The sequence below is a fragment of the Neodiprion lecontei genome, chromosome 1 (genome assembly GCF_021901455.1).
Source record: "Neodiprion lecontei isolate iyNeoLeco1 chromosome 1, iyNeoLeco1.1, whole genome shotgun sequence".
NCBI classification, from domain to species: Eukaryota; Metazoa; Arthropoda; class Insecta; order Hymenoptera; family Diprionidae; genus Neodiprion; species Neodiprion lecontei.
The window spans coordinates 24635393-24661432 of NC_060260.1; the positions used below are offsets into that span (position 1 = coordinate 24635393).

Below are 26040 nucleotides of genomic sequence, written 5' to 3' on the forward strand. Positions count from 1 at the left end.
ATCAGAGAGCACTGTACTGGAAATGAGTTGATTGAATTCAATTAACGTTCTTGCATACGATTAATCGACAGTGAGAGTGTTTCAGTGTTCACAGCTTAATCCGTTATGCTCCCTTTTTTATTACACTTTGTTTTCGTTGTTTCTTTTTTTCGTCGAAACCTGGAAAGCCAGAAGCCGGTTATAACCTACGGTGAAACGTTTTATACATACGAGAACATGAAGTGAAACTAGAGAAGGAAATTAAGCTTATAACGACGGTACGGAGACAGCCACGCAACAGCTGCAATAATTCTCCCTTCTTCACGTTTTGAATAATCTCCTTTCCTCCTACGATTTTCGAACTGATATTTACGTATTTTCATTGATGAACCAAAGATAACCATCATTGCTTGTTTGAAAGTCTTCGACATGTATACCTAATCGCAGCTTGTTGATAAAGAAGAAAACAAAAGTACTATCTAACCACAAAAAGAAATCATGTGCATGCTTTCCATAGAAATGCATAGTCAATGTTTTCGCAAAAATGCCCTAGATCTAACAGACTGTTGAACTCGCCTGATATTATTACAGTGCGGTGTAATATCTGCTGGTGTTGCATCGCATGATTCCGTAAATGATCTCCCCGTCTTGTATTTTACCATTATTAAGTTGTGGTGTACGAGTAGTGTAGGTTAGATGAAGATGCCGCAATGCCTCTCGCTTCTCGCAGCAGTTCCTGCAGCATCACAGCATGATTCAACACTTCATTCGCCTATTTCCCGGAGCCGCTATGATTGCCTGCAACGAACGTCTCAGCTGCAGCAGCAGATTTCTAACCGTAAATTTTGCGGTAAAACACCTCGGTAGGATGAAATTTCCAGATTACGTAGGTATGAACTTAATTATACACCTATTTACCGAGGTACGTGTAATATTTCCAAGCCGTTTCTCACCAGCAGAGACCACTCGACGTCGAACCCAACGTAACACGTATGCATGTTGTATCTGAGAAACGCCTGTCGCACAACACGCCAATGTCAGTTGGGTTGCAGGCACTGCAGGCGTCGCTTGCGTCCGCGACTCTGCGACGAGACATTCTACACGTCATCGTCGGCAAAATTTGAGATTTAAGCTCGTCGGCAGAAAGGATTTAGCGATAAAACGTACAAAGCAGAATCGTTCTCCGGAAAGTCCCCATTAATCACATAATATATCGACCCTTGTGGTTATTCATGGAAAGAAGGATTGACTGGTGCATACACTGTACATTAAAAAGTTCTTTCCCTGCATTATTACCGATTCTACAATTCTGGTTAAAGGCTTGCTATTACAGAAAGCCTGTTTGTTACCTGCCGACTCTTTCTGTCACTTATCCGTCAAGTGCGATGCGCGATTCGATCTCCGCATCTCTGAGGACGAGCAGTTCCGAACGAGGAAAAAACGTTGTTCGGAATGACATTGACCTGTACGATTGGTTAGGTCAACGAAGAGTTCCCGATCACGGAAGTCTTCAATTCTCATGACTGACAGCAGGAAGTTGCAGGGAAGACAGCCGTATCGGGTAACTACGGAGGCCTCTTTCGATTCCCCGCAACTTCCTTCCTTATTCAGATAACTTTCAAGGATATCGAAACGGGCCGAGTGACGTTTGGTTGTAACATTTAACCTCTGACGAACGATGATAAGTCGATTCTACAGTTATACTTATTGTTCGAATAGATGAAGACTCACCTCCAAGTATGCTGAAGAAAACCGGAACAGGCATCTTCGCACTTTAAACAAGGTTGACCCTTGTCGATGTCCGTGATTTGCGCCCCCTAAAAGATAAAGAGTTTTTCATTAAAATTCGGAAGATAGAATGTGCCACGAGGCTAGGTGACGGTAGCCGGCACGAAACTACCGTAGACATGTCGTTCGTTTTACTGCCTGCAGTTATACCTGCATTATTCCACCAATTGTGAAATAGTGAAAGGATTAACGTACAACGACCACTTGTCAAAAAGTATAAAAGTATAACTTGATAATATACCAGCTGGTCTGCGCAACTTTTTGATCATCACCGTTGGGTAAAATTGACACAGTAAATATATTTCCGTACGGCATTCGGAATATTGAGTTTCGGGCTACTTGCCACCTGTCTTGGCTCAATGTCAAGTGTTTCTTTTCCCCTTGTTTCTTCTTTTTTTCGCCTCTACCTAAATCTCAACCGAATTTAGTCGTGTCTCTTAGTCACCAAATCACTCATCGTTTGGTTTCGATCACTTTCGTCATGCGTGAAACGAGCGACTTGTTAATCGGACCAGAATGAAAGACACGATCATCGATATGAAAAACTGAAAATATCATCCTTCCTACTTCTCTGCTGCTTACCCTAAGGATTATTCGATCTTGCAATAATTAGACTTGAGCCTTGCGCGTGAAGCTCACAAATAGACTATCATAAAAGAAGGTCCGGAACGCATGCATCATGGAGGATGATTCAGAATATTCGAGATTGCATTGCGTGTGGATATTTAGCTCAAGCGCTGCGTATCTACATATAGCAGATTCCTGACCTAGACAAAAGTAAATTATGTACAGCTCTTCAGAAATTAGTCACAGGTCTCTTCGCATTCTTGAACTCCGTCCAAGCGGTTCAGGCATTTGATGGTGGATGCGTGCGTTCCCGTACATCTTGTTACACTTCAGCATGTCCCTGCGGTTACACGGTAGAGGTTTTAAATTTCCAGAAAATTCCATGAATCTTAACGCACCAACTCCACTCACTTCCCCAATCGCTACAAGGTAAGGAGTGAACCGAGGTCGAAGTAAGTAACGTTAACGTCACCGAACATCGGGAAGCTATTCATTATTTTACAATTTCAGAATGACTTTCAAGGAGTTGGCTTTTGAAAAATGTGGATATGTTTGGTTCAGTATGGTTTACTAAATTTCATACAGTTTTAATGGTGCGAAGTGACGATTTTTCCTCAACATGCATCGTTACAGTAACTTCAGCCACATGGAGTGAAGTCGTTTGAATTTTCTGCGACCAGTAGTTAGTTATCTGCTGCTAACTATGAATATCGTTATACCATATTTTCAAACATTATTCAATTGTTCCAAGGAAGATTCGGAATACTTGAAGTTGCTGAAAAATTAACGCATCGAAGAGATACTGAATTCTATTCTCGAGAAATAAATATTTTCTAAATACGTTACGTACAAATGAAAGAAAGCGCTTCAAGAGATTGCGAAAATGAAATAACGAAGAACACGTTCGTAACAGTTGACACGTTGACACTGTTTAAATTGCGAGAATTGATCTCGAAGCTTGAACGTTAAAAAGATGAATGCGCTGACTTGAACACTTTTAAGAAAAATTTCCGGTATTTCTCTACAGAATAATAATCCCAAGATGCCCAGGTTTTATATGTACGTACGCGTAATCCTCTTTATGCGCAGGATGTACAAAGTATCAGGATTATAAACGGCAGTATTTAAGTACGTGGGTGGATGCAAAATCCTCCGCATAATTCTTGCTCCCCTCTCTAACATATATGCGACAGCGTTCCCTTACGAGTTGTTTCCTTCCTTTTTTTTCGGTTTCTTTTTTCTACATTTATTTTTAATGCCAGAGAGAAATTTCTCCTTGGGCTGAGTTAAAATAGTGAGCTGCTGGAGGATTAATCGTTTTCATAGAATAAGATATCTTCGCAATGTGGCGGCAGAGCACAGAACCGCAACGTTGGTCTTTCAGCTTCGTTAATGTAACCGCGGTCTTGTCGCAGCATAACGTAGAGTAAAGTAACAAGCGATAATGCCAATCGTTCAAGTCACCTCAAGCGTGAAGCGAACGACAATAATTATCACGGTAACCGTTTTATGGCAACTTGGTTAAGAGTCACATTATAAATACGAGCTCAATTATTGCGTTACTTTTTAACACATTTTATGTTCGGTTTTTATACGGGCTTCTTGTTATTTATCCCGTGTATTATACGGCCTCTTATTTTCACCGCCGATATTTTATCACTCGTTGAATTCAGCTCTCTGGGTACTCAGAGATTGACTACAATAAGCTGTGCGTTTCACGTAATGAAAATATTTCTACAGGGAATAATAGAGCTAATTAGAGTTAGCATAGAACTAGGGAACGCTGGCTCAATGTCGCGAGATAAAGCCAAAATCAGTTTATGCTGTTTAATCAAAGCGAACAGAGTGACTGTCAATGAGTACCAATTGTGAAAAGCCAATACTCGATCGCCGAGTGACGTTATTCGCTTATATAATTTGATTTTCGCTCAATTCTCAAGGGTACAACAGCGTCAACGTGTAGAATCAATATGCGTCAGAAGGATAACCACTGAAAACATATCTGCGCATCATAAATCAAACTGATCATTAATCGTTTGACAGAGATTTAGGAAATAATAACCGCAGATTCGAGTAAACCGTGTTCAGAACGTGTGTTCCGAGATAAATGTCACTCTTTGACCGTCGGCTGTAGATTATCGCGATTCGTAGAATAAATCCAGCGTTACAACTTCGTTTGACGGAAAAAAGATAGCAATGACGTCACAAGGTTCTCAACAGCATACACATGCACATGACCAAGGTTTCAAGGTAGGGGACACATCTGAGGATAGCGATCCTTAGCTGGTTCGACGTGTGACGTCATCTCATGTGAGATGCAAAGTGGATGGACATAAATCCGTTCCGCTGTTGTAAAAAAAGGAATTTGAAAACAAGCGAGATATAAGCGGGTAAAGATAAAAGTGGCTGCTGGGTACGAGCTACTAGAACCGAGATTATAGACTGGTTCGGATCACACACAAGGATTGAAAATAGGGATCGGAGAAAGAAAAACGTTTCGATCTGCTGCAGGACGTCGGTAACAGCGGTCGAAGACAACCTTGAAATACCAGTTCAACCGGAGCTGTGAATATGCCTTGCTTGGTTCGCAGGTACGCTTAACTAGTACTTATACAATAACAGGGTACAGTCAGGGGATAGTGGGCAAAACCAACCACTTTGTTTCAAAGACTTAATGTGTCTCAGTAAAATGGAATACAATGAGCTATGTTTTGCTTACGTAGATAAGTACGCTCGTTCTACACCCTGCAATACTTTTTTCCCAAGTTGGATTTCACACGTTCTAGCTACGTAAAGCGTATCCTGTTTAGTGTAGCATTGGGTCCCCTTTTTAATTCTGCATCGCTGGGTAGAAGGAACTTGGAGCAAAGAAGAACCATGTTCTGGACAAAGGGAATTTATGAACTGTTGGAAAAAATAATCGGCTCTTCAGAAGTCTAAAAGCCAAGATTCTTGTCCGTGATGTCTCGCTTTGAGTCTTAATTACCGTTTCCAATGCAGACAAAATAGTTTGACGCAAAAAGATAAAGGTTCAAATTATGACACTAAAAAGCCAGTACAGTCAATCAGTCAAAATCTGCTGGCTTGTACAATGATGACATGATGCAAACTACGGTGAACTAAGAATAAGGAATCAATATCATGAGTACATGATTACACTGATATTGACAATTTCAGTGAGAACATATTTTTGCTAGCAGACGAGTCCAAAATCTAACCCAAGTTGCATAATACACTTGGTACAAAATATCCAAATGGTTCCTTCGATCCAAGTCACGCCTACGTCATGCACGGTACATACGAGTGCAATACTTCCTCGAGGGGATAAAAGTGCACACTTAGTGCGATTTGAACGGTGGCGTGTAAAATAAAAAGCGTGAAGCAGCCTGATCACTTTGCATAAAACCTATAAATAAACCGACCGCAGGTATAAAAACCATAAAATGCAAGCATCATTACGTCGAATATTACGCGTGCAATACCTGGCATATTATCGATAAGGTTAAGTACGAGGGGTGTTTTTACAGCCCCCCGAGATTCCAAGGCGAAACGATTCGAGTGTCGCGTATAAAATTATTGGCGTAAAATGTCCAGTGCCATGACACATCGAATCACGTCCGGTGGTACAAACAAACTTTTACTTTCTACTGCTCCTGCTCCTACAGCTGCTGTTGCTGCTGCTGCTACCACTGCTGCTTGTCCGGATAGAAAAATAAAAACACAAAGAAAAAAGCGAGTGTAGGTACCTACAATCACCCGTGAGATTAATCTTTCTTGCACAATCGCTGGATAGACATGCTCCAATTTCGTTGCGACAAAGAGACTTGTCTCCGGCAGACTAATCGTGCAACTATAAATCGTGCGATTGATTTCGCATGCTCGAAGCTCATAGTGAACGTATACCGACTACTCACGTATATCCAATTGATGGCATGTGAATCACGTGCATCATGTACATTTATATCCACTGCAACCTAGCTACCGACATTTGTTGATCTTTCGGTACCTATCGCGATGCCCAAATTGCCATAGATTACAGTAGATCGCTTTGCTCGTGTGGCTATAAAACTACAAGTTATACTGCAACGTGTTCACGTATCGAAGTTTTTTTTAATGTTCACCTGACATTTCGAAAAAGTTCAAACCACAGACCGTCGAGGTAGAAATTTATTTTCATCAGAATGAGGTGAAGAAGTGAAATTAGGAATTTCGTGTTAAACGAATAAACTGTGCTAACGGTAAACTGTACAAATGTCATACACAAATACGCACATTCTGAACAATTTTCGTACAAAACTTACACGCGTTGATGCAAGAGTAGATACAGTACCTTAAATACAATTATTTGAAAATTGCGGTCAGAATCACCACAAACCAGACACCGTAAAAAATTAAATCTCTCTATTGATAAGTTTCAGTCGCAATCATAGGAATTCGTTCCATTCAATTTCAAGTATGCATCGAATGAGATAGGGATCTATCAAGTTCATGAGTCTTCGGAATAGATTCGAACCCAATTCCCGTGAGTGTTACTGTCAATTTTCATGAAGGGGGGGTCTAAAATTGCCAAAAATAGCACAAAGCGACATCTGATTGGCATCTTACGGTAATGATAATTTAGACTTTCAGCTTATTGAATGGCCACATAGATTTCGATATGTTGATTTTTCGACAAGGAAATGGAAGAAACGAACAATGAAACTTGTGCTATAAAATCTGAGAGTAGAAGGATTACTAACAACCCGTTTTGATCGGCGTGTCTAATCAGCGTTTCAACGACACGGATAACTTTCAGAACAATATAACTTTGGTGCATAACCAGCTTATAGTCATGAAAGCAAGTCGCAAAGATTGAACGTTGTATATTTATAAAATCGTCGTTAAATTTTGCCTTACAAAATCGTCTGGTGAAAGGTTTCCGCTTCGATCGTCATCTCTGTAATGTATTCGTAGGCAGGGAGACGTGTTGCACTCGTGTACTTATCACGCATAAACCGCTCAGTGTGACAATGCGGACAAGTAGAAATTGCGATGTGCATACGTGATAATAATCGAGACGATCATCGCCGTCATTTACAATTGTAAACCACAAAGCATAGAGCATATTTCATCGCCGAACGACGTCGAAGTGTTCGAGCACCTTCGGACCTTCATAGGAAAACTGATAATTGCAAATGATCCTCATTTAGATCCAACTCCACTCGGCTACCTCGAGCAACGACCGCGTGCACACGACTCAACGATATGCAGATTCGATCCGGTTTCGTGTGCATGCACGACAAGCGACTGCTTGTTGTAATTAACCGGCTGTAAGCGAGACTGACAATGATTCAGACATGCATCGATGGTGCGACGTGAGCTTGGTCTGCCTTTTCAAAAGAAATAACAAAGTGGCCACCGATATAGCAGTGACTTTCCATTTTGCTGTTCGACTGTGAAACGCGGCCAGGTTTATATACGTTGCCATGGATTTGGATTTTGAGAAAATCCGTGGAGGCGCATCTGTGGACGTGTCGTGTGTACCTACATTGGTTATACCTACGTGCTGCAGCAGCGACGGCAATAGAAGCAACAGGCGAACCAGGCCTTCTCTTTGCAAATATGGTCACTGCCCACGTGTGCGAGTCGGTCGTGTGGCGTATAGCCAAATATTGAATAGCCGGGAGGAATACTAGCTGATATCTGCACCCGGCTATATTTAGTCATCTTGAATAACGATCGCAAATGATTCTTACTAATTATCATACTTCTTTTCACATTGACGCATACCTAGGTTAACGAACTCGCAACACCAAAGCATCGGCAACATTCTGCGACAGCATCTTCATCGTGGAAGCAAAGTCAAGCCAACGAAGAGACGGCGGATGTAAAGAGGTATTGAGCTGATTCAAAAAGGAAAAAACGTAACGAACTTGTTTCAAATGAACAGAAATTCGTATATACGAGGCACAAAGAAATCTCCCAAGCCTTGTCCGTCGATAGAAATGTATAAAGTCAGAAGGCCTGAGAAGAGGTGAGAAGAATAACGGCAGTGACGAGCAAATAAATGAATGATCAGTAACGGTATCGCGAAGCAATTCATCGATATGGACCGGACGTCGTTGCGTTGATCGGATTTGAGTCCCGATCATCGTACAACGGAGTTTTGGTATGATGAAAGTGGGTATTTTTTTAATGTGCTCTTTTTTGACAGCTATTGTTAGCGCGTTAGCCGATTGGTTGGACAAATCCGAGCTTGCAGGAGTACAAAGGCCAATTTTATGAAACACATAAGCGACGCACGTCGACACGGAGAGATCGTATCTAACAACGTGTCCTATGAAGTCCTACACAATATATGGTAAGTAAGCATATGGAGGCGTGTGGTGACATTTACGTGACGTATATTAAGCAACTCCGCATCTTATGTAACGAAATCTTGGCGGTGGTTTCTTTTTACATTTTTTTTTTTTTTTTTGACGCGTTGCTGCTGCGGAAAGTGACGTGAGGTGTGAAAAATATAGTGTATAAGTAACTGGTCACTCGTGCGCAGAAACTCGCTCGGCCCACGATCATCGCGCATGTTAATAAATATCGTGCGCCTCCATTTACACCCAGCATGATCGGGACTGTGTGGCGGCCTACGAGATGTCAGAGATCAACAGGCTGACGGAAGTTGAAAAAGGAACGAAAAAACAAGAAAAACAATAAAGTTTCAACTCATCCTCGTACCCCTTCTCTGTAGCTCCACATTTTTCTGGCAGGTGTGCTAGCGCTTGTCCAATCCAATCTATCCATGTCCCCCCTTTTCGGCGAGTGGTTCTCGTTGTCGTTTCTCCGGTTGTTCCTGATGCCGTTGTTTGTTTCCTCGGTAAAGAGCGCGCCACGTTTCGATCGCCCCTCGTTCGAGTAATGGTCCTCCGACGGGTTACGAATCCTAATGGTAACCGGCTCGTTTCTCCGTCCATTCTGATGCTGAAGACCTCTGTCAACTTCGACCGTACTCCGGGTCGACTTCCTGCTGGTCCTCAACTCCCCGCGACCACGTTCGTGAGTAGATTCAACGGCTTCCATCCTGGGCGGTGAGGCAAACCTCTCGCGAAATTGATCATCCTCGGACTGATCCCCGACCCTGCCCTCCCCGAAGCTGTACGTTTCCTTGATCGGACTGCGGTTTCGTCGCACGTATTCCTCCTCGTGCTGATCATAATTGACGCGATCGGGTGACTTGAGTTTGCTGTTTTCCTGTAGGTACTTTACACCGAATTGCTTGTTCGACTCGTACCAATCCTTCGCGTTGCACGTCGCGGATCTTCTCTCATCCTCGAATTTGAGATCCCTGTCATCAGGCGGGGTCAGAGGTCGCATGTGCCTGCCGTTTCTCTCCTGGCTCTGCGTCAGCTCATCCCTAACCTTCAGGGAACTCCGCCGCCTGACTTCCGGCTCCCGTTCCCTACCGGAGTGCGAATTCTTCCTCCCCAATTCCGGGTCCTTTCGAGGTCCAGGCAGCGCTCGCTCGTACCTCTGAATCTGGACGTCGAACTTCTCCGGTGAACCGGAGTAAACGTGGCTCCTCCTCTTCCCCGACGATTCCTTGGGCTTCTCTTCCTGTTCCCGAGCCCTCTGACGTCCAGAGCGTTCCAGGCTATACGTGTCGCTCCTTTTCCGGAAACCAGCATCGTTCGATTCCCTGTAATCACCGTTGGTCCCGCTCCTTCGTTCCAGAGATCTGAAGCTCGGAACTTCCACCTGCTCATCCTCATACTTGTCTCCATTTTGCCATTCGTCGTGCCTCTCCCTCGAGGATGACCTGACTTTTGCCTGGTACAACTTGGCGCCGTTTTCCCGGCCGATCGGCGACCTCTGACCTTGCTCGGACTTCCGTCCAGCCCAAAGCGGTTCCTGGATCTCGTTGGTTTTGAACCTGTTGATAAGTTGCCTGATTTTATCGTTGTCCCTGTTTTCCGGGGACGGATTACCGCCGTACCTTCTCTCGGTCGAGCGTTCGGGCGATTCACCGCCTCGACTGGTCCCGAGATTTTCGATTTCTCTCAGCAGGGCTCGATGGCTAGGCCTATGCCCCCCTACCCGGTCATCCTGCCGATCTGGTGAATTGATCGATGATCTTTCGTGACGTGGTCGAGGATTGTCACGAAGGTTGTTCGTCTTGTTCAGTTTGTGCCTGTCACGCTCGAGATCAGGCGATCGACTCTTTCCCCTCCATTTTCTCTCAATGTGATGATCATCCCCGGCGTCATCGAGATCCGGGGAGCTGTGCTTCACCCTCGACTTTCCGTTTGAAAGCTTTTTTCTCTCCTTCTGCTCGACTCCGTTCGACTTGAACAAGTCGAGCCGAGACTTTCTGTCCACCTTTGGACCCACGTCTCTTTCCCCGATGATGTCATGGATGTTCCAGGATCCAAAGTGATCCCGACTTCTTTTGTACAGAAGGTCGGGATCCTCGTCATCGTCCGGCGGTACCGCGTACCCGTTTGTTTCCTTGTCGTACTTCGCCTCGCTCCTTTCTGGGAAACCGTCGTATTTCCCTCGGGAATCCTTGCGGGAAACTTTGTTCCGTGAACCATCAAATCCGGCCTTTTCTTTCGGTTCCCAACCGGAACTGAAGTAAGTCCGAGACTTCGACGAGAGCAATGACGTCGGTTTTGGTTCCTCCTTCGCCGAGCCTCGAAGGCGGGACGTCATTTTAGCCAGGAACGGAATCTTGGATGATTTTCCACCACGAATCAACGAACCCGAGCAAATATCACCAGATCATCACTCAACACAGTCTAAATTTATACACGCGGTAGAATCGTAGTATAAATTTTAACGATTGTAATATTTATCTTAAATCACATAAAAACTGTTACTATATCGAAATATATACTAAAACTACAAACAGCACGCAGCTATCCGGAACTTCGATCACTTCGTCACAATCAACGGGAGGAGACCGTGATTTGTGTGAAAAAAAAAAAAAAATAAATAAATAAAAAAAATTGCAAATGAAAACAGAGGAAAGCTCGCTTAAAACTGAACAAATATCACGCCGACACGGAGACTCAAATTATGAACCAACTACAGTTGCTCCGACCGCGAAATAGACTGTCGAATCTTGCCTCCTCACTCCTTCGGCCAGTCGCACTGAATCACCAAATTTAATTATCACTCGTCGGTAAGAGAGATAGAGATAGAGACAGAGAGAGAGAGACGGCTGTAGAAAAGAGAGAGGGAGAGAAATGGAAGGAAAAGACATGAAAGGTAAAAAAAAAATCGATTAAAATAGGTGTTTTGCCGCGAAAATATAATACTCTCGCAAGCTCGAACGAAAGGTCGTACACCGCGCGGCAGTCGAATAAAGTTTATTAATCAAAAATTTGACGCTCTCACAGAAGCCACATTAATTTGTAAACCGCACTAACAAAAATGAGCTTCGGGGTTCTCCAGGAGGCGAGAGGTGTACGAGACTTGTCTCGGTATCCTCGATTGCGGGAAATGGTTCGATCTTCGTTTACAATTAACGACCGGGTGACTTTTGCACAACGCGTTCACACCAGCGACATACCGATACGCTGGATCTAAGGAGTGAATTTTTTCACATTTCACGTTCCTTCCGTTGTTTTTTTTTTTTTTTGTTTTTTGTTTTTTGTTTTTTGCTTTTTTTTGTTTTTGTTTTTTCTTTTCACAGAATTTATACGGCAATGAACGGGAATCGACGAGGAAGGCGAAGAACGAGAAACGATCGTCGGCCGGAGGCTGCAAGTCCCGTCTGACTCTGTGTTGAGCCAACGCTACGCGGGAGGGAACGACGGACTGACGGACGAACTGCAGGAGGCCGGTTCGCGGCCACGCGAGAAAGCAGCGTGGTGTGCGCAGGTGGTGAAGTACCTACCTATCAACCTACCTACCTGAGGACCGTCCTTGGACAGATTTATACGGAGGACGAATCTTAACGGGCGCTGGCTTTTGCAAAATATACGCTCTTTTATCGCCAGCCAATTTTTACGCTGTACAATTCGTGCGTTAGAGGTGTTCTACGTATAGGTGGACGCGCAGATTTACCGTGTTCACGGTTATACACGTGAGACTAACAGGTTTTCGCCAGAAGTACCGAACTTTAACCAAAAATAACGGTTCGAAGAGAAAAAAGAAACGAAAGTAACGACTATGACTTAATGACGCGCGGGAATTTTGCTGGTAGCGCTGTCGTTGTCATTATCATTGTTGCTGTTTGTATTACCGTTGACATTTTGCTTCGTATCGAAGGTCTGATAACGTAATAGCTGTGGCCAAAAAATTCGTTAAGTATAGATCACTGAAATCCTCGTCAGAATTTAAGTCGTTTCATTTACCAAAATTATAACGAGTGTAGTGATTTGATTTTTTGAATTGCTATGAATTGATTTGTTAAATATCCCGGAGTTTTGAATTACATCTGAACGAAAAATTAGACAGTAGAATTAATTTCAAAAGCTTCGAACGTGGGTTTGATATTTACACCCACACTGAAAGAAGAATCATCTATGATTAAGACAAGAAATGTTTACCTCACTCAGTCAGGAAATCACGAAAGATCGATTCTTCGTAGTCCAAAAAGTATTGAACAGTATCATTATTTAACAATTTTCTTATTTTCATTTGATTAACGCAAGTGCTAAAACAAGCATGAATATTACGATTGTCGTCAGGGTTCATTTTTCACAGCCATTCAAAATTGGAAGCACGTGGAATCTGGTTATCGCTAAAAAATTTGTATTATTTAACAAATGTAGCCAAAATTCAATTTTATGCATATGTACAGTGTGTGAACACGTGTTTAAATTCAGACGCAGTATTTCCAAGAAGTTAGATTTTCACCGTTTCTACGATATATCTTAAAACCTTGTTTTCTTTTTTTTGGTATCGTCTGGCAATGACTCACACTAAGTCATGTTTCCGGAAACTGATTCTTCTACTCATCGTTGTCTAGCTGTCTTGACCTGACTTACAAAAATTGCGCACACAATTATTGATAACATTTCAGTGGTGTGAGGAAAAGACTATCAATGGACCAATTGGGATTACGGGATAAAAGTTTTTGTGTCAGCATAAGCAATTTTGAACACATTTTGAAATAGGTGAAGAAGGTACTCGCAACATACGGAAATAAATTTCCACTGACAAAAATGTGTCCTCGCAAGACGGTTGAATTTTTTCTTATCAAATAATGCGAAATACTTTCAATTTTCTATTCAGTAAACTCAAAATGTCACGCATGCCTCTTCAGCGAGGTTTTCTTAATAATTATTCCGAAATACCTTTCGCACATGATGAAGTATCATGGAGATGATGGATCGTAATCAATTCAATCAACAATTTCACTCACCCATACAGCCGATAATCGAAGAAAACTTTAAAGCGAGTTATCAAAAGTGAGTCAAAAAACACCGGGAAGCAAAAAGGGAAACAAGTGGCTTTAGATTGGCCGTGAACGAGCCCTCAAACTTCTCGTTCTCACACTGCAGGTTCCAAGTTTATAGAGAAAAAAAGAACAATATCCAATCCGAATTTCTAACTACAAATTCAGATTCGTGATTAACGCTTCTAAAGCCCTCGACTACCATATTACATGAAAACATGACGATTTTTTTGTATTTTGCACCACTATAATGGAACCACCATTACAAGTTTTAGAAATCTGATCATGGATTGTTTATCGGTGACCCAAATAACCTCGGCCTACCAATTTTAACCAAAATCGGAATATTTTTAGATTTTTTTCCACCCTGTTGGATCGCCATTTTGAATTTCGCAATCTGACTTCAGATTCGTGATCAGCCACCCAACAAACCGAAGAGTACCAATTTTCATCAAAATCCAAATGATTTTATTTTTTTTTTCAGCTTATCGAATACGCCAAATTTAAATTTTGCAAATCTGACCTTATATTCTCGATTAGCGACCCGAAGAACCTCACGGTACCAATTTTCATTCAAATCCATTAATCCATTCTCAAGGTATCATAATTTTCATTTGATTTTTTGGAACTTTGTTATTTAAATAATTGAAAAAGTACCGAACCGATCAACGCCAAAATCTAATCAGTTCTAAGTTTGGAAAAGCCGCGTCGATCGAGGTCAAAATCATTGAAATCCGTTATCTCGTTCTCCAGATATCGTCGGACAAAAAAATTGATCACACAGACGCACAGACAAATTTCCATCTGAAAATGATTGGAGGTGATTTTATAAACTTCAAAACGTGGAGATCTAGCATGTAAACTCAAAAACAGAGAAACGGAAATTTAAAAAAGAAAGACCGTCGAGGTGAGGGAATCAGCGAGGAGATGTGCAATCGTAGAAGAGACACCTTGCGGCCTCGACTAATTAACTTTAAACACATCCGGCGATTTTCCGTCAGATTTTCACCGCGAACCATTATTTCTTCTCTTCTCTCCTCTTCGCGATTTCATTTAATTCTTTGGAGGGGAGAGAACGACGAAAAGTCGTAGCTGAGGTTGCAACTACGGCGGATATGGAAAAAAGAATAGAATTGCCATTCTGTATACCTTAACGCGTCTATGTAGGCTAAGCCGGCTGTGATCGATTTCACGACCCATTTGACATGCGTAAATGTGAAATCAAGGTCATCGTTCATAAATCTATGATTACACTATAGACACATCATTGGGCCACGATTCCTCGCTCATAGAAAATATCCCTGTCCGTATACAGTTTTTAAATCGCAACTCACCGGATAAAAATATTCCCATAGCAATCGGCGACGTGATCGCAGAGTTGTAAACAAAGCTATAAGAATCTAGCGATCCGCATCGAGAGTTTTAAACTTCTGCGTGACTGAGCGCTCTCACGTGACTTTAAATATGCGAGTGACGAAAGAGAGAGAAATAAAAAAAAAACAAAAAAGAAGAAAAAAAACTCATCAAATCAAATTAAATTCGCTGCTAATACCAATCGTACCGATTGCCAAAGGCAAACAATTAGGCATCTTCAAAAACTCGTGTGTCATTTAATCGGTCAATGTTTAAACATAAATAAGAATTTACCGTTAAATTTTTTTTTTTTTACCTCATTTGCGTGATCGCGCAACGCGCTTTGCGATTATTATACCTGAAAATTACCTCATGGCTCGTCTCGTATTACAAAAATCCAATAATTGGCTGCAACATCGGTTTATAACTGCAGCACTCGTGAAATTACGCGTTTTTTTTTTTTTTTTTTGTTTTTTTTTTTCAATACTCATCGTCGAAGTAGGTAAAAGTTGAAAGCCTGGCGTAGATACGAGACGAACAATAACTCTGAGTCATCGAGAAAATTCTAGGCTCTATATACTTGGAGATATTCTCGTAGAACAACACCCGAGGCATTTGTTTAATGACAGCTATGATTTAACTCTTTACAATTAGCTGCAAGGAAAAATCTGGACGAATCCTGGTCGAGACCTTTAGACTAATTACGGCTCGACTGGTAAATTGCAAAATTTGCAAATTGACCAGCGTTTTCCTGCGGTAATTTGCGCAGGTTTTTACTGAAAATCAGAGAAAATTGTAACAGTAGATAATAATTATAGATAATTCACTTCAACCTATTTAGAACAAAGCAAGCAAAGTTGAGCTGAAAACTTGTTTGCTCAATATGTTACGTTTACGTATAGAGAAAAAAGATGGACTTGTTGTTAGTTGAAAATAAAATTACAACTTTCTGCATCATTTTCTTTAATATAAAGTCTCTTACTCCGTAATATTTCGAAACTTGATGTGAATGGTAGATTTCAATTTTTATCTACAAATTCATTGTTCATTCCTTACTTATTTCTGTAGGTATAGTAACTACGCATCGTGTCATTCAGTGTTTGAAAAAATTTCAATGTCACTCTGTACGTGTAACTTTTTCACGTTTCCACTGTCTCATATTTTTAACGTTTGGTAATATTTTCCTTTTGTAATATTCCGTTCTGTCCGATCATCTCCGTCAAGCGAAGTTACTCGTGCATGACAGGCATTAACGGTCTATAAAATTTGTTTAAAAAATTCGCGAATAGTGAACGGTAGTAAATGACTAAATTCAACTCGCTGCAGTCAATCCACAAAATGTCTACTGATTTAGTGATTGTGAAAATAGCGTCGAGAGTTTCCGTAGATTGTCAATATTCTCAGACAGTACGACGTTTAACTAATGCCGTACAGAAACAAACTTTTATTCATACTCAGAGTTGCAAGATCCGAAAATTGAACGATTTTAACAAAATTCGTGCATTCAAATTTTCGGATCGTTTCTCCGTATGTGAATTTCTTGCCAAAATAGTATCGATAGATTTTTGGTTGTACTAGGATAAATAACAACTTTAAGATTAAGATAATTTTATCGATCTATTCCACTTTTGATTTTCAAATCTGAAAAGTGAATAGTTTTTCAAGAAAAATATTTAGCTGTTTAATCAGTGATAAGTTTTCTCTCGCCTCTCATCCGATGTACGAAAAAATATCCAACCCCAGAATCCGTTACCAATAACTGCTGACCCCGGAATTCGTCACACATTTCTGTACGATTTCTTGGCACCAAAAGTATTCGTTCGATTTTCCCCGAAGGACGTGACAATGCGCCAAGAATTCAGGTTTGAGCATTGCCGAGTCACATCGTCCCGATGCACGTACAGAATTTGCGAAATTTCCCAATCTCTGTATAAGGCATGACTAAACGCACCGACAGAGACGTCATCCTGCGGTTCATCAAAACGCGTGGGCGAACCGGAGCTCCAGAGTCGGTTTCGTTGCATTCCCACCATCTCTAATCTATCCTGCAGACGGTTTTCTTGTTTTTGGCCCGCGCCGAGTGTAATTTATTTCACCAAATTTCGTTTCATCCTTTTTTTCCTGCATCACTTCTTTCCATTCCAACGCGAGTCTTGCATTTTACCCGTTCGAATATTTTCCACGATTTCTTGGCAATGTCCTTAAAATTCTTTCCACCTTTATTCGCGCGGTAGTTGATTAGTTTTTTTTTTTTTTTTTTTGTTACAGTTTCACAAAATGATCATTTTCGTCATAAAGGCAAGTGATACAACGCGTTCAGAATTTGAAAAGTTTCGAAAGCGCTCAATTCCAAATTATTTGGTGGCGTAACTTGAAGTAAAGAAATCAAACTTTTACGAAACGAAAAACTTTTCAAATTCGAAATATCAACCCTACCCCTCCAAATTCTTTCGGCCGATTCAACTACCAGAAAACTGCGCGTCTCGACGATTAATTTTTTTTTCAGAATTATCGGAATTTTTCAGGCTCATATTCGCTGACTTGATCATTCCGCCGATTACTAAATCTAAAAAAATCCGAGGATATCAAAGCTTGGCAAATCATCGTCGAGCTTATCACTGATCAATTGGGAATATTAACAAGAAACCTCTGCGTTTTCAACGTCTCCGAGCCTGCAGAGAGACACTTTGAAGCTTTCATCAGAGTGTTACAGACCGAAGAATTTTTCGTCGGATCCCAATTACGTACGTCGGATCAAAGAGACATCGAGGCCACTTGCTCCTAAAATTTTTCACTTACTCTCCCTCGTCCCGAGCTTGAGAGCTTGCGAGTTCGGGGTACGATTATCGCGCCTAAATCTGTGCTAGATGAAAGCGATCGAAAGTGTGAGAAAAATTGAGAGAAAGATGAGAAGCTTCAGTTTTTGTCACAACCTTAGATTCTTCTACGATCCGATCGTCTCTGGATTAATTTTGCCGTCAATTCGTTTCGTTTCTTTTTTTTTGTCTCTAAGCGGGTGAGGAAAATGAGTCGATTCTGAGTAAAAATTGGATCGACGATTTCGTTTTCGTTTACTGGGTCACGTCGTGGAGACGGCATGAATAAAAGATCTCAATGCCGTCTCGTGAGATGCACGTATGCGTGTATGCACGTATGTAAGGATGAACTTACCGAAAGTCGAAAGCCGCGTACGGCGTGTCACAATTATTCTGCAGCAATACATACAATGTACAGTGCAGCCGATCGTTGTATAAGGAGGTGAGTCATTCGGTAGCTCGACGGTTCAAAATGCCCGTAACGCAGTGAAAGGGTTACGTCTGTGATTTCAATTCGATCTGATAAATTGAGACTCGGAATCAATTGTGCGGTAGAGTCGGCAGGCTTGACAGGCGACGGGGATTAAAGAGGAGAGAAAAAAATATATATATAATATATACATATATATTGAATATATATTTTTTAAGATGTAAGAAAGAGAAAAGGCTCTGTAGCGGTAAACAGGGATTTGAATAATCCTCTATTCGTGATATCTTTTGTCAAAATATTTTTACACGCGACGAATAGATTGTCAAAAGAATTATCTCTATCGAATATATGCTCGATAATGAAGATGGTTCTAATATACTAATTGTAAGTATTGAGAATGTTGATAATGTTAATCTACAATTCGTCAAAATCTCAAACTGCTGGTTTAGTTTAGGTTACATATTATTTAGAAATGCGAAAGCTTGTAAAGTGATTGCGAAATTATCTAAATGAATCAAAAGTGTAACATTCAAAATTCGCATCGCAGATGTTGGTATTTAAATTGACATGTTTGTTAAGTTACTTTGAAATAGTCTATTTATATCGATTCTCTGAAACGATGTTAAACGACACAAATTTCGCACCGTTTTTTCAGGATTATATATCAGAGAAGCTTGAAAAATTCCTAAATTAGATCTGACTAATTTTGTACCACTTATATTTTTCTTCTTCCGGTATTGATTTGTTTTTTTTTTTTTTTTTTTATTACAACAGCTGTAAGCAACAATGGATATACAATTAGAGATTTCCCTGATCGATTGCATAGATCTTGTTGCAACGGGCCGAAGTAATTACTCGCTGCAATTACACTCATTTCATATATTTATTCAAGATATCTACAATCTCATGCAAAAGTAAACGTAAATATCATTGTTGTAATAGCATGTAACATTTTAGTAAGTACAACATTATCGAATGAATATTGAAAAAATTGAAACGATAGTCGAGGGAAACTAATTTATAATTTAACAAGTGATTTTTTATTTCAATTTCATGCACTTCTGAACGCAAATAACTCGATTCGTAAAAAAAAAACGCTACTGATCCGTTGTTTCGGTTCCAAATATAGATTGCACCGTGCGCAATTATTTTTCCTCGAAAGTAATAAAGTGTAAGCACGAAAACTCGAATCCGATTATTGCAATCGTAAACGTTCACGTATAAATCTGTAATAACTATTGCTGAAATTTACGTTGGTAAATGAATCAGAAAATAGTAAAAAGGTTTAAAATTATGGGTATGATAAACGGTAATAAATTGAAATAATTTGCATTCGTAATTTACGAGCATAAATCAATATCGCAACATGGGTAAGAAATTAATTCAATCGCGGTACTAATTGAATCGATTTAATTTACCAAGTCGGCTTAGACGGATCACCGGATACAAGATAGGTCTCGATCATATCTCGACAGCAACCAACCGCGGCATCGAGCGGAAAAGTCAAGAACGTTCGTTGCGAGCCACTTTACGACTAATCGGTAAGTCAGATATCTGCCACAAAGTGGGATCGCTTCCAGGCAGCGTCGTAATCCTCGTAACAAAATTATCGAGCCAAAACCTCGGTCGTTCGCACGTCGTTAAAAGGAAGTTCAATTTCACATCCAGGGTTAATAGAATTCCTTGGAAACTATCTGTCAACTCTATTCCAACGTAGAAGCAATTGCGAATCTGTAAACACGAAGCTTTCGAATTGAGAAGGATGGTAGATGAGCGAAAAAGCGATGCGTTTTATCAATTTTATCGCGAAGTAATCGCACATCAAAGTATTTATCAAATTAGTATATTCGTGACGTGCGATAATTTTTTTGGAAAATACAAAAAATAGACGTTACTTAATTATACCTGTACGAAAGTTTGGATATCGATGTTTTAATTCAAATCATTTCCAAATGATAGAAAATCTAGTACATTTTTGCAATTTCACTTCACGATGCAGATCAACATTATTCAGAAAGTTATTTTCTGCAAAGTCGCTGAAGCAGATTTTCGTTTCAGTGCCCAACTATTCGATATTATCATTTGTTGATTATAATCGATACAGAGATGCAGTGTTGTAAAATTCAATATTCGCAAATGTGACAAGATGATGGAAAAAAATGTTTACGTTAGATTTTAGGAAACAGTCTTCTCAATAATAAATCGACAGAATCTATCTATTTTTTCACCATTTGCAAGCAACGTAATATAAACCATTGACAACTAAGCTTTGGTTTTAAATTCCAGTATTCATTATTTTTTTTATTTTGCAAAAAGCATTGATATATTTCACGCACCGAACAAAATGAACGATTAATCAATCTTCAGCGATTGCAGTGTTAAAAATAAATATCTCTTTAGTTGTCTTTAGTGAGAAATAGAAAAATAGGTAAATAGTGTTTTGCTAATTGGTATTCTGAAATTGGCTGACATGTCGCCTGGTTAAATGAAAACGGAGTGTAATTATTATTTACCAGTATCATCCTACGCGATGAACACAATAACTTTCACGGACATATGAAACGTACAAACAATACGGTATAAATTGCAATTTGCAATTACAATTTGCAAATGATACACGTCTCTCTGGGTGGGCCAGGATGACATTCGGTTACAACGTGGACACCTTACATATATACAAATTCGGAGTGATGTCAGTGTTCGGGAAGTGCGCAGTGACGTCAGATGATTGATCAAAATAATTGCCTATCGATATGCGGTTTAGTATTTCCGCGGTAAATAAAACGGGTCAACGAAAAAATTTTTTTTTCGAGTTCATATTTTTTAAAAATAAATTTCGATTCTGTGCATCAAATCTTACAAAAAAATCTTCATTTATTACTTACAAAGTTTGCTTTTGTCTTTTTTACGTTAAAAAGTAATCACCGATGAACATGAATTTTGAGTCTGGGTTCTAGATGTTAAATTTTTATTTTCAAAGTTTGCTTTTGCAGAAACTAGAACGAAATTACGGATTTCAAGAAAAATCACCTATTTTCTCAAACATTTATTCTAAATAATAATTAAACAAACTTCAGTATCGCATCTAAATCACTTTTATTGAAAAATTTAAATGCCATACTGAAGTTTGTTTAATCGTTATTTACAATAAGTGTTTGAAAAAATAGGTAATTTTTCTTAAGATCCGAAATATCATTCTGGTTTCTTCTAAAGCATACTTTAGCTAATAAAACGATTTTTTCTTTATTTATTAGCTACGTGGAAAAAATGAAGATTTGACATCTAGAACCCAAAGTCAAAATTCGTGTTAACCGGTGTAACGAAACGAGTCCCAACTTCGCTCTCCGTAATTCCTGCAAATCCATTAGTGTTCGGCATCTCTCCTTGAATATCTGCAACTCATGCTTGCGGAAAATCATCAAAGTGCGAGAATTATCTCAAGTAATTACATCATGCAGCATTACGTCAAATAGTTGTGGCGTTAGAGCAGCTCAGGCCACTCGTAACTGGTTGAAAAAAAATACCTTATCGCATATATGGCAAAGATTTTCCAACTACCTTAATTTCAACTTCAAATAAAATCAGCAGTGGATACTGTTACATTATTATTATTGTTCTTGTTCTTGTTCTTGTTCTTGTTGTTGTCATTAAATGACTGAGATGAAATTTTTGTGCCGTTTTATTCAGAGAGGATAAAATGCTATTTATTCTCCGTTCAATTTTCGAATAAATGTTATCTAATATACGTATGTTCGTTTTCCTTTTTTCCTCTTTGTCTTCTCGTCTTTGCAACGAGCGAAGCAGCATTAGCTGCTGCTGGTATAATTGATGGGCGTTTCGTGTTTCAAGTATTTTACCGTAACTTTAGCTTTAGCCCAATTTTCCCCGAATAAATAAAGGGGTATACCCGACACTCGAAAGTTTTTCGTTTTTACAGATTTTCAGTGCCGTCGTCGAGAAGCAGTCTATACGCCGTGATCCCCGCATCACTAAGATCATTAACAATGAAACGTCACGTTTTTCAATGGAATACCAGAGCGTAATCGCAGGGTCAAAAAAATGATAAAACAAAAAACAATTCCAACGCTAAACAATGACAAAAATTGTTTCTTAATGATAGTGAAAGTTTTTCCGGTCATTTTCCGAACTATAAAAAAATATTCCTTGGATCACAAAGTGAAAAATTGATGTATGAATTTCATTACCCGTCACTTTTTAGTAACGTGAAACCGACTTCTTGATCACTTTCACGCAGTTTCAGTCATATCTTCGCACGCTTAATGCAGGGTGGCCAAAAATTTTTGGGGAAAAAAATTCCATTACATTTCCAAATTTCCCAGGACCTAAAACCTAGTTTTCCCAAACATTTTCCCAGTTCTAACGAGTTACTAAAACCTAAATAGTTTAGGTTATTAACTCTATATTCGGTTCAAATTCAATCTGAATTGAAAAAAAAAATATAATGTACAAAACAGTCGGTTAAGTCAATTGTTTTTTTTTCGACGTAAAAAAGTAAATTTGAAACATCAAAAAATCATTTCTAATTCCCAAGGTAGAAAACTGATAATTTCAATTTCTTCCACGACCCAAATAATAATCCCCTGACAATCCCCCGTTTTCCACGATCACTTTTAAATTTCCTCACTGAGAGAAATTTTTAGTTCCGGTTGCCGCTCGGTCCTTAACAATTTTCATTTTTTACCACAATAAAAAAATATAGTTCTAGGTAGAAAATGAAAATTAATTTTTACCGGAACGTCTGTTACCGGAAAGTCTAGTATCCGTAATTCCAACAATATTCAAACAGTTTGTTTTTTAACGATACCTGTTTTACCGAATTTTTCTAGTTACTGTAACAAATAAAATTTTCCTCATCGCTGAAGTTCCCAGGTTTTTAAGTTCTTCCAAGCCCTGTGGCCAGCATGTGGAGTGCAGTTTTTCAATTACCATACGTGGAGAGCGGATCAGGGTTTGACTCGCGTGTTCAACAACCCATAAATCCCGTCTAAAACCGCGGCAACGTTACGGCAACCTGTTTACGTGTAATACGTAGACGTACGTATTTATATTTCCTCTTTATTTGCCAATGGAACAAGCGCGCTGTCTCACAGGCAGTGAGTTAAAAATCAACGCGACGAGTTTGGATCGACGACACAAGGCCCGACGGCATGTTATGCAGCCTTGGCGTCTTTCCTGCCTGCCCAGTTCGATAAGTTATAATTTTATGCAAAAGGTTATCTTATTGTCGCGTCGTATATCATTTATGGATTGTCTATAATACTCGTATATATTTAGAAATTGTCACACGCTGCTCGCGACTGCAATTATATACAGGGCATTCCGTACCAACTCACCGAGCCCGTGATCCCGATCAATTTCAATTCTTCTGATTCTTATATAATAATATGATCGATCTTCCTCCGAAAGCACGGAAATTTTTTTAAAACTGTTGTTTTGTTAAAAAAATTTAATTCGTTATTCAAGCTATTTCAAAAACATCATTTTTTCCAAAAAAAAATTCACACATTCCATGATATGAAGCGATGATTATAAGCCCAGAACGAGAGTGCGATTCCGGTATTTTCTATTTCCGCATTGGGATTCAAACATTTTATTTCAACCATTTCAACGCAATTAAGTTATACCATTTTTTGTTTCGACGATATTTCTCGGAATTTCCGAAAGATGAAGAATAATAGACAATAAGTATAAATAGTTTTAGTATACATGTTCGATAAAATATGTAAAAAATCATATGAAAAATTACAAAAGCACAAATCATCAAACGTACAACATGAAAAATGATATATAAAAGTGAACTTTATGATCTTTGCACTATTATTTATTTCAGTATATCCGACGATTCGCGCTTTCGTGATTTATTTTGTGATTTTTTACGTATTCGATCGAATTCGTAACACACGTCGTGTAATAAATTACACGTGAATTTCAGTCACAACGTCTCATCGTATAACACACGATCATTTTGAGTGGAGGGAACATGACTTACAGGCTTCAGGTGTGTAAGAACGTCGTTGGTGCGAAGTTGGGTCCCTCTGAAAGCAACATTCCCAAACGCTTATGTCACGGACGTATATAGAGATGCATGGAAACTTTTCGGTTCACCCTATGTATCCGAAAACCACCGGCTATCTGTTTACATCCTCGTTAAACGACGCGTAGATCTACTTACGTCATAAATTCCAGATACATCGCCGTATGTAGCCGTAATGTATTATCACATGCCGATCGTTATGCGCGTCCTTATGCGTCATTTTAAAAACTTGTTATTCCGATCTGTAACGATTCGATTATACTGATAAAACTAGGCGAAAGGTTTCATCGCGACAAAAATATGCGATTTCTGCACCGTTCATCTCGTATCACGCGACGAGATTTCGACAATAGAGTGTTTGAACATGAAAATGCAAATGTTATATTTCTTAAATTTCAAAAACGAAGAAAAAAGAAACTGGCACAAGTAAGTATTTAGCGTGATTATAGTTGACAATAATACACAGTCTAGTCACTGCAACACTAACTTTGTTTGTTTAGTCTGCTAAATTTCAGTCGAACGAAGCCTGAACATCAATCTACACTAGCATCAAATTATCGCAATAGTTGTAAGGAAAAATAGTTGTAATAAAAGAGAATAGTAACACATAACGACTGGATTTGCTGGCTACACTGAGAGAAATTTTCAGTTCCGCTTACCTCAACGATTTTCATTTTTTACCACAATCGAAAAATATAGTTCTAGGTAGAAAATGAAAATTAGTTTTCTAGCTATTACCGGAAAGTCTAGTATCTCTTACTATTCTTTCTCATTACGATCAACGTTACTGTATTTTCTTGTAACTGTTGCGAAAATTCACTGCTTGTGCAACAATAAATTGACGTTAAAGACTTGTTTAACTAAAGTAGTACAGTGAACCGAACAAACTGATTTTGCGTTGCAATTACCAAAAAAGAATGGACAAAATCGCAAAATGGTTAGGCGTACCTCGTTTTTCGTGATTCCAACGATATTTAAACAGTTTTTTAATGATACCCGTTTTACTGAATTTTTCCAATTAGTGTAGAAAAACAAGTTTTCATTTTGTGCCTATGAAAACTATCCAATTATCCGCTACGTTAAAAGGTGAAAACAATTAGGTACTGACTGTACAGTTATCGGGTCTAGAATTGTTTTGTTCCAATGGCGGTATAAATATATAACGTAAATATTTATTCTTCTTACTCCACTTTTATAGTTGAGCAAACAGTAGGTACCGATATTTATATATGAATGTTTCATCGAGTAGACGAAGATTGATTGATTGAGATAAAAGTTAAGAGAGGGGGAGAAAATACGAAACCGAATATTTCGCGCTCCCCGCGTAGTCGTGTACGTAATATATATGTATATATATATATACATGTAATACATACCAATATGTATTACAGCCGTATACGCGTATTTCGTTCGTTTATTTCCCATTTTGCAAGGGAGATTAATGCAGTGTCTGATATTCGTGCAATGATGCAGGAAAAATTCATAAACGACCAAGCCATCCATCCATCGATCCCTTCAATTACTCTCGACACGTTGCACACACGTAGAGAAAATAATGAACAATCGCAAAATTTTCGCGCCGTTGTAACAATCAATTAATCACGGACGATTGATCCGAGTTTACGTATCCGATCGATGCTGCGATTAATAACTCGTTCGAAGCGGTAGATCATAT

General features: G+C 39.4%; 1 protein-coding gene across 3 annotated transcripts in view; it reads right to left on the minus strand.

Annotated features, from left to right (window-relative positions):
- The window catches only part of LOC107223904 (four and a half LIM domains protein 2), a 142906-nt gene that overhangs the window by 93041 nt on the left and 23825 nt on the right, over positions 1-26040 (minus strand). Inside the window, exons 1-2 of one of the 3 annotated variants that reach the window (XM_046743173.1) lie at positions 9046-11277; positions 1707-1796 (exon numbers count right to left, since the gene is read on the minus strand). In XM_046743173.1, coding sequence (XP_046599129.1) covers positions 1707-1796; positions 9046-11016 — 2061 coding nt within the window. In that variant the 5' untranslated portion in view covers positions 11017-11277. Of the gene's footprint in view, positions 1-1706; positions 1797-9045; positions 11278-26040 lie in introns of those variants that run through there. The other 2 variants (XM_046743186.1, XM_046743210.1) reach the window with 2 other exon arrangements.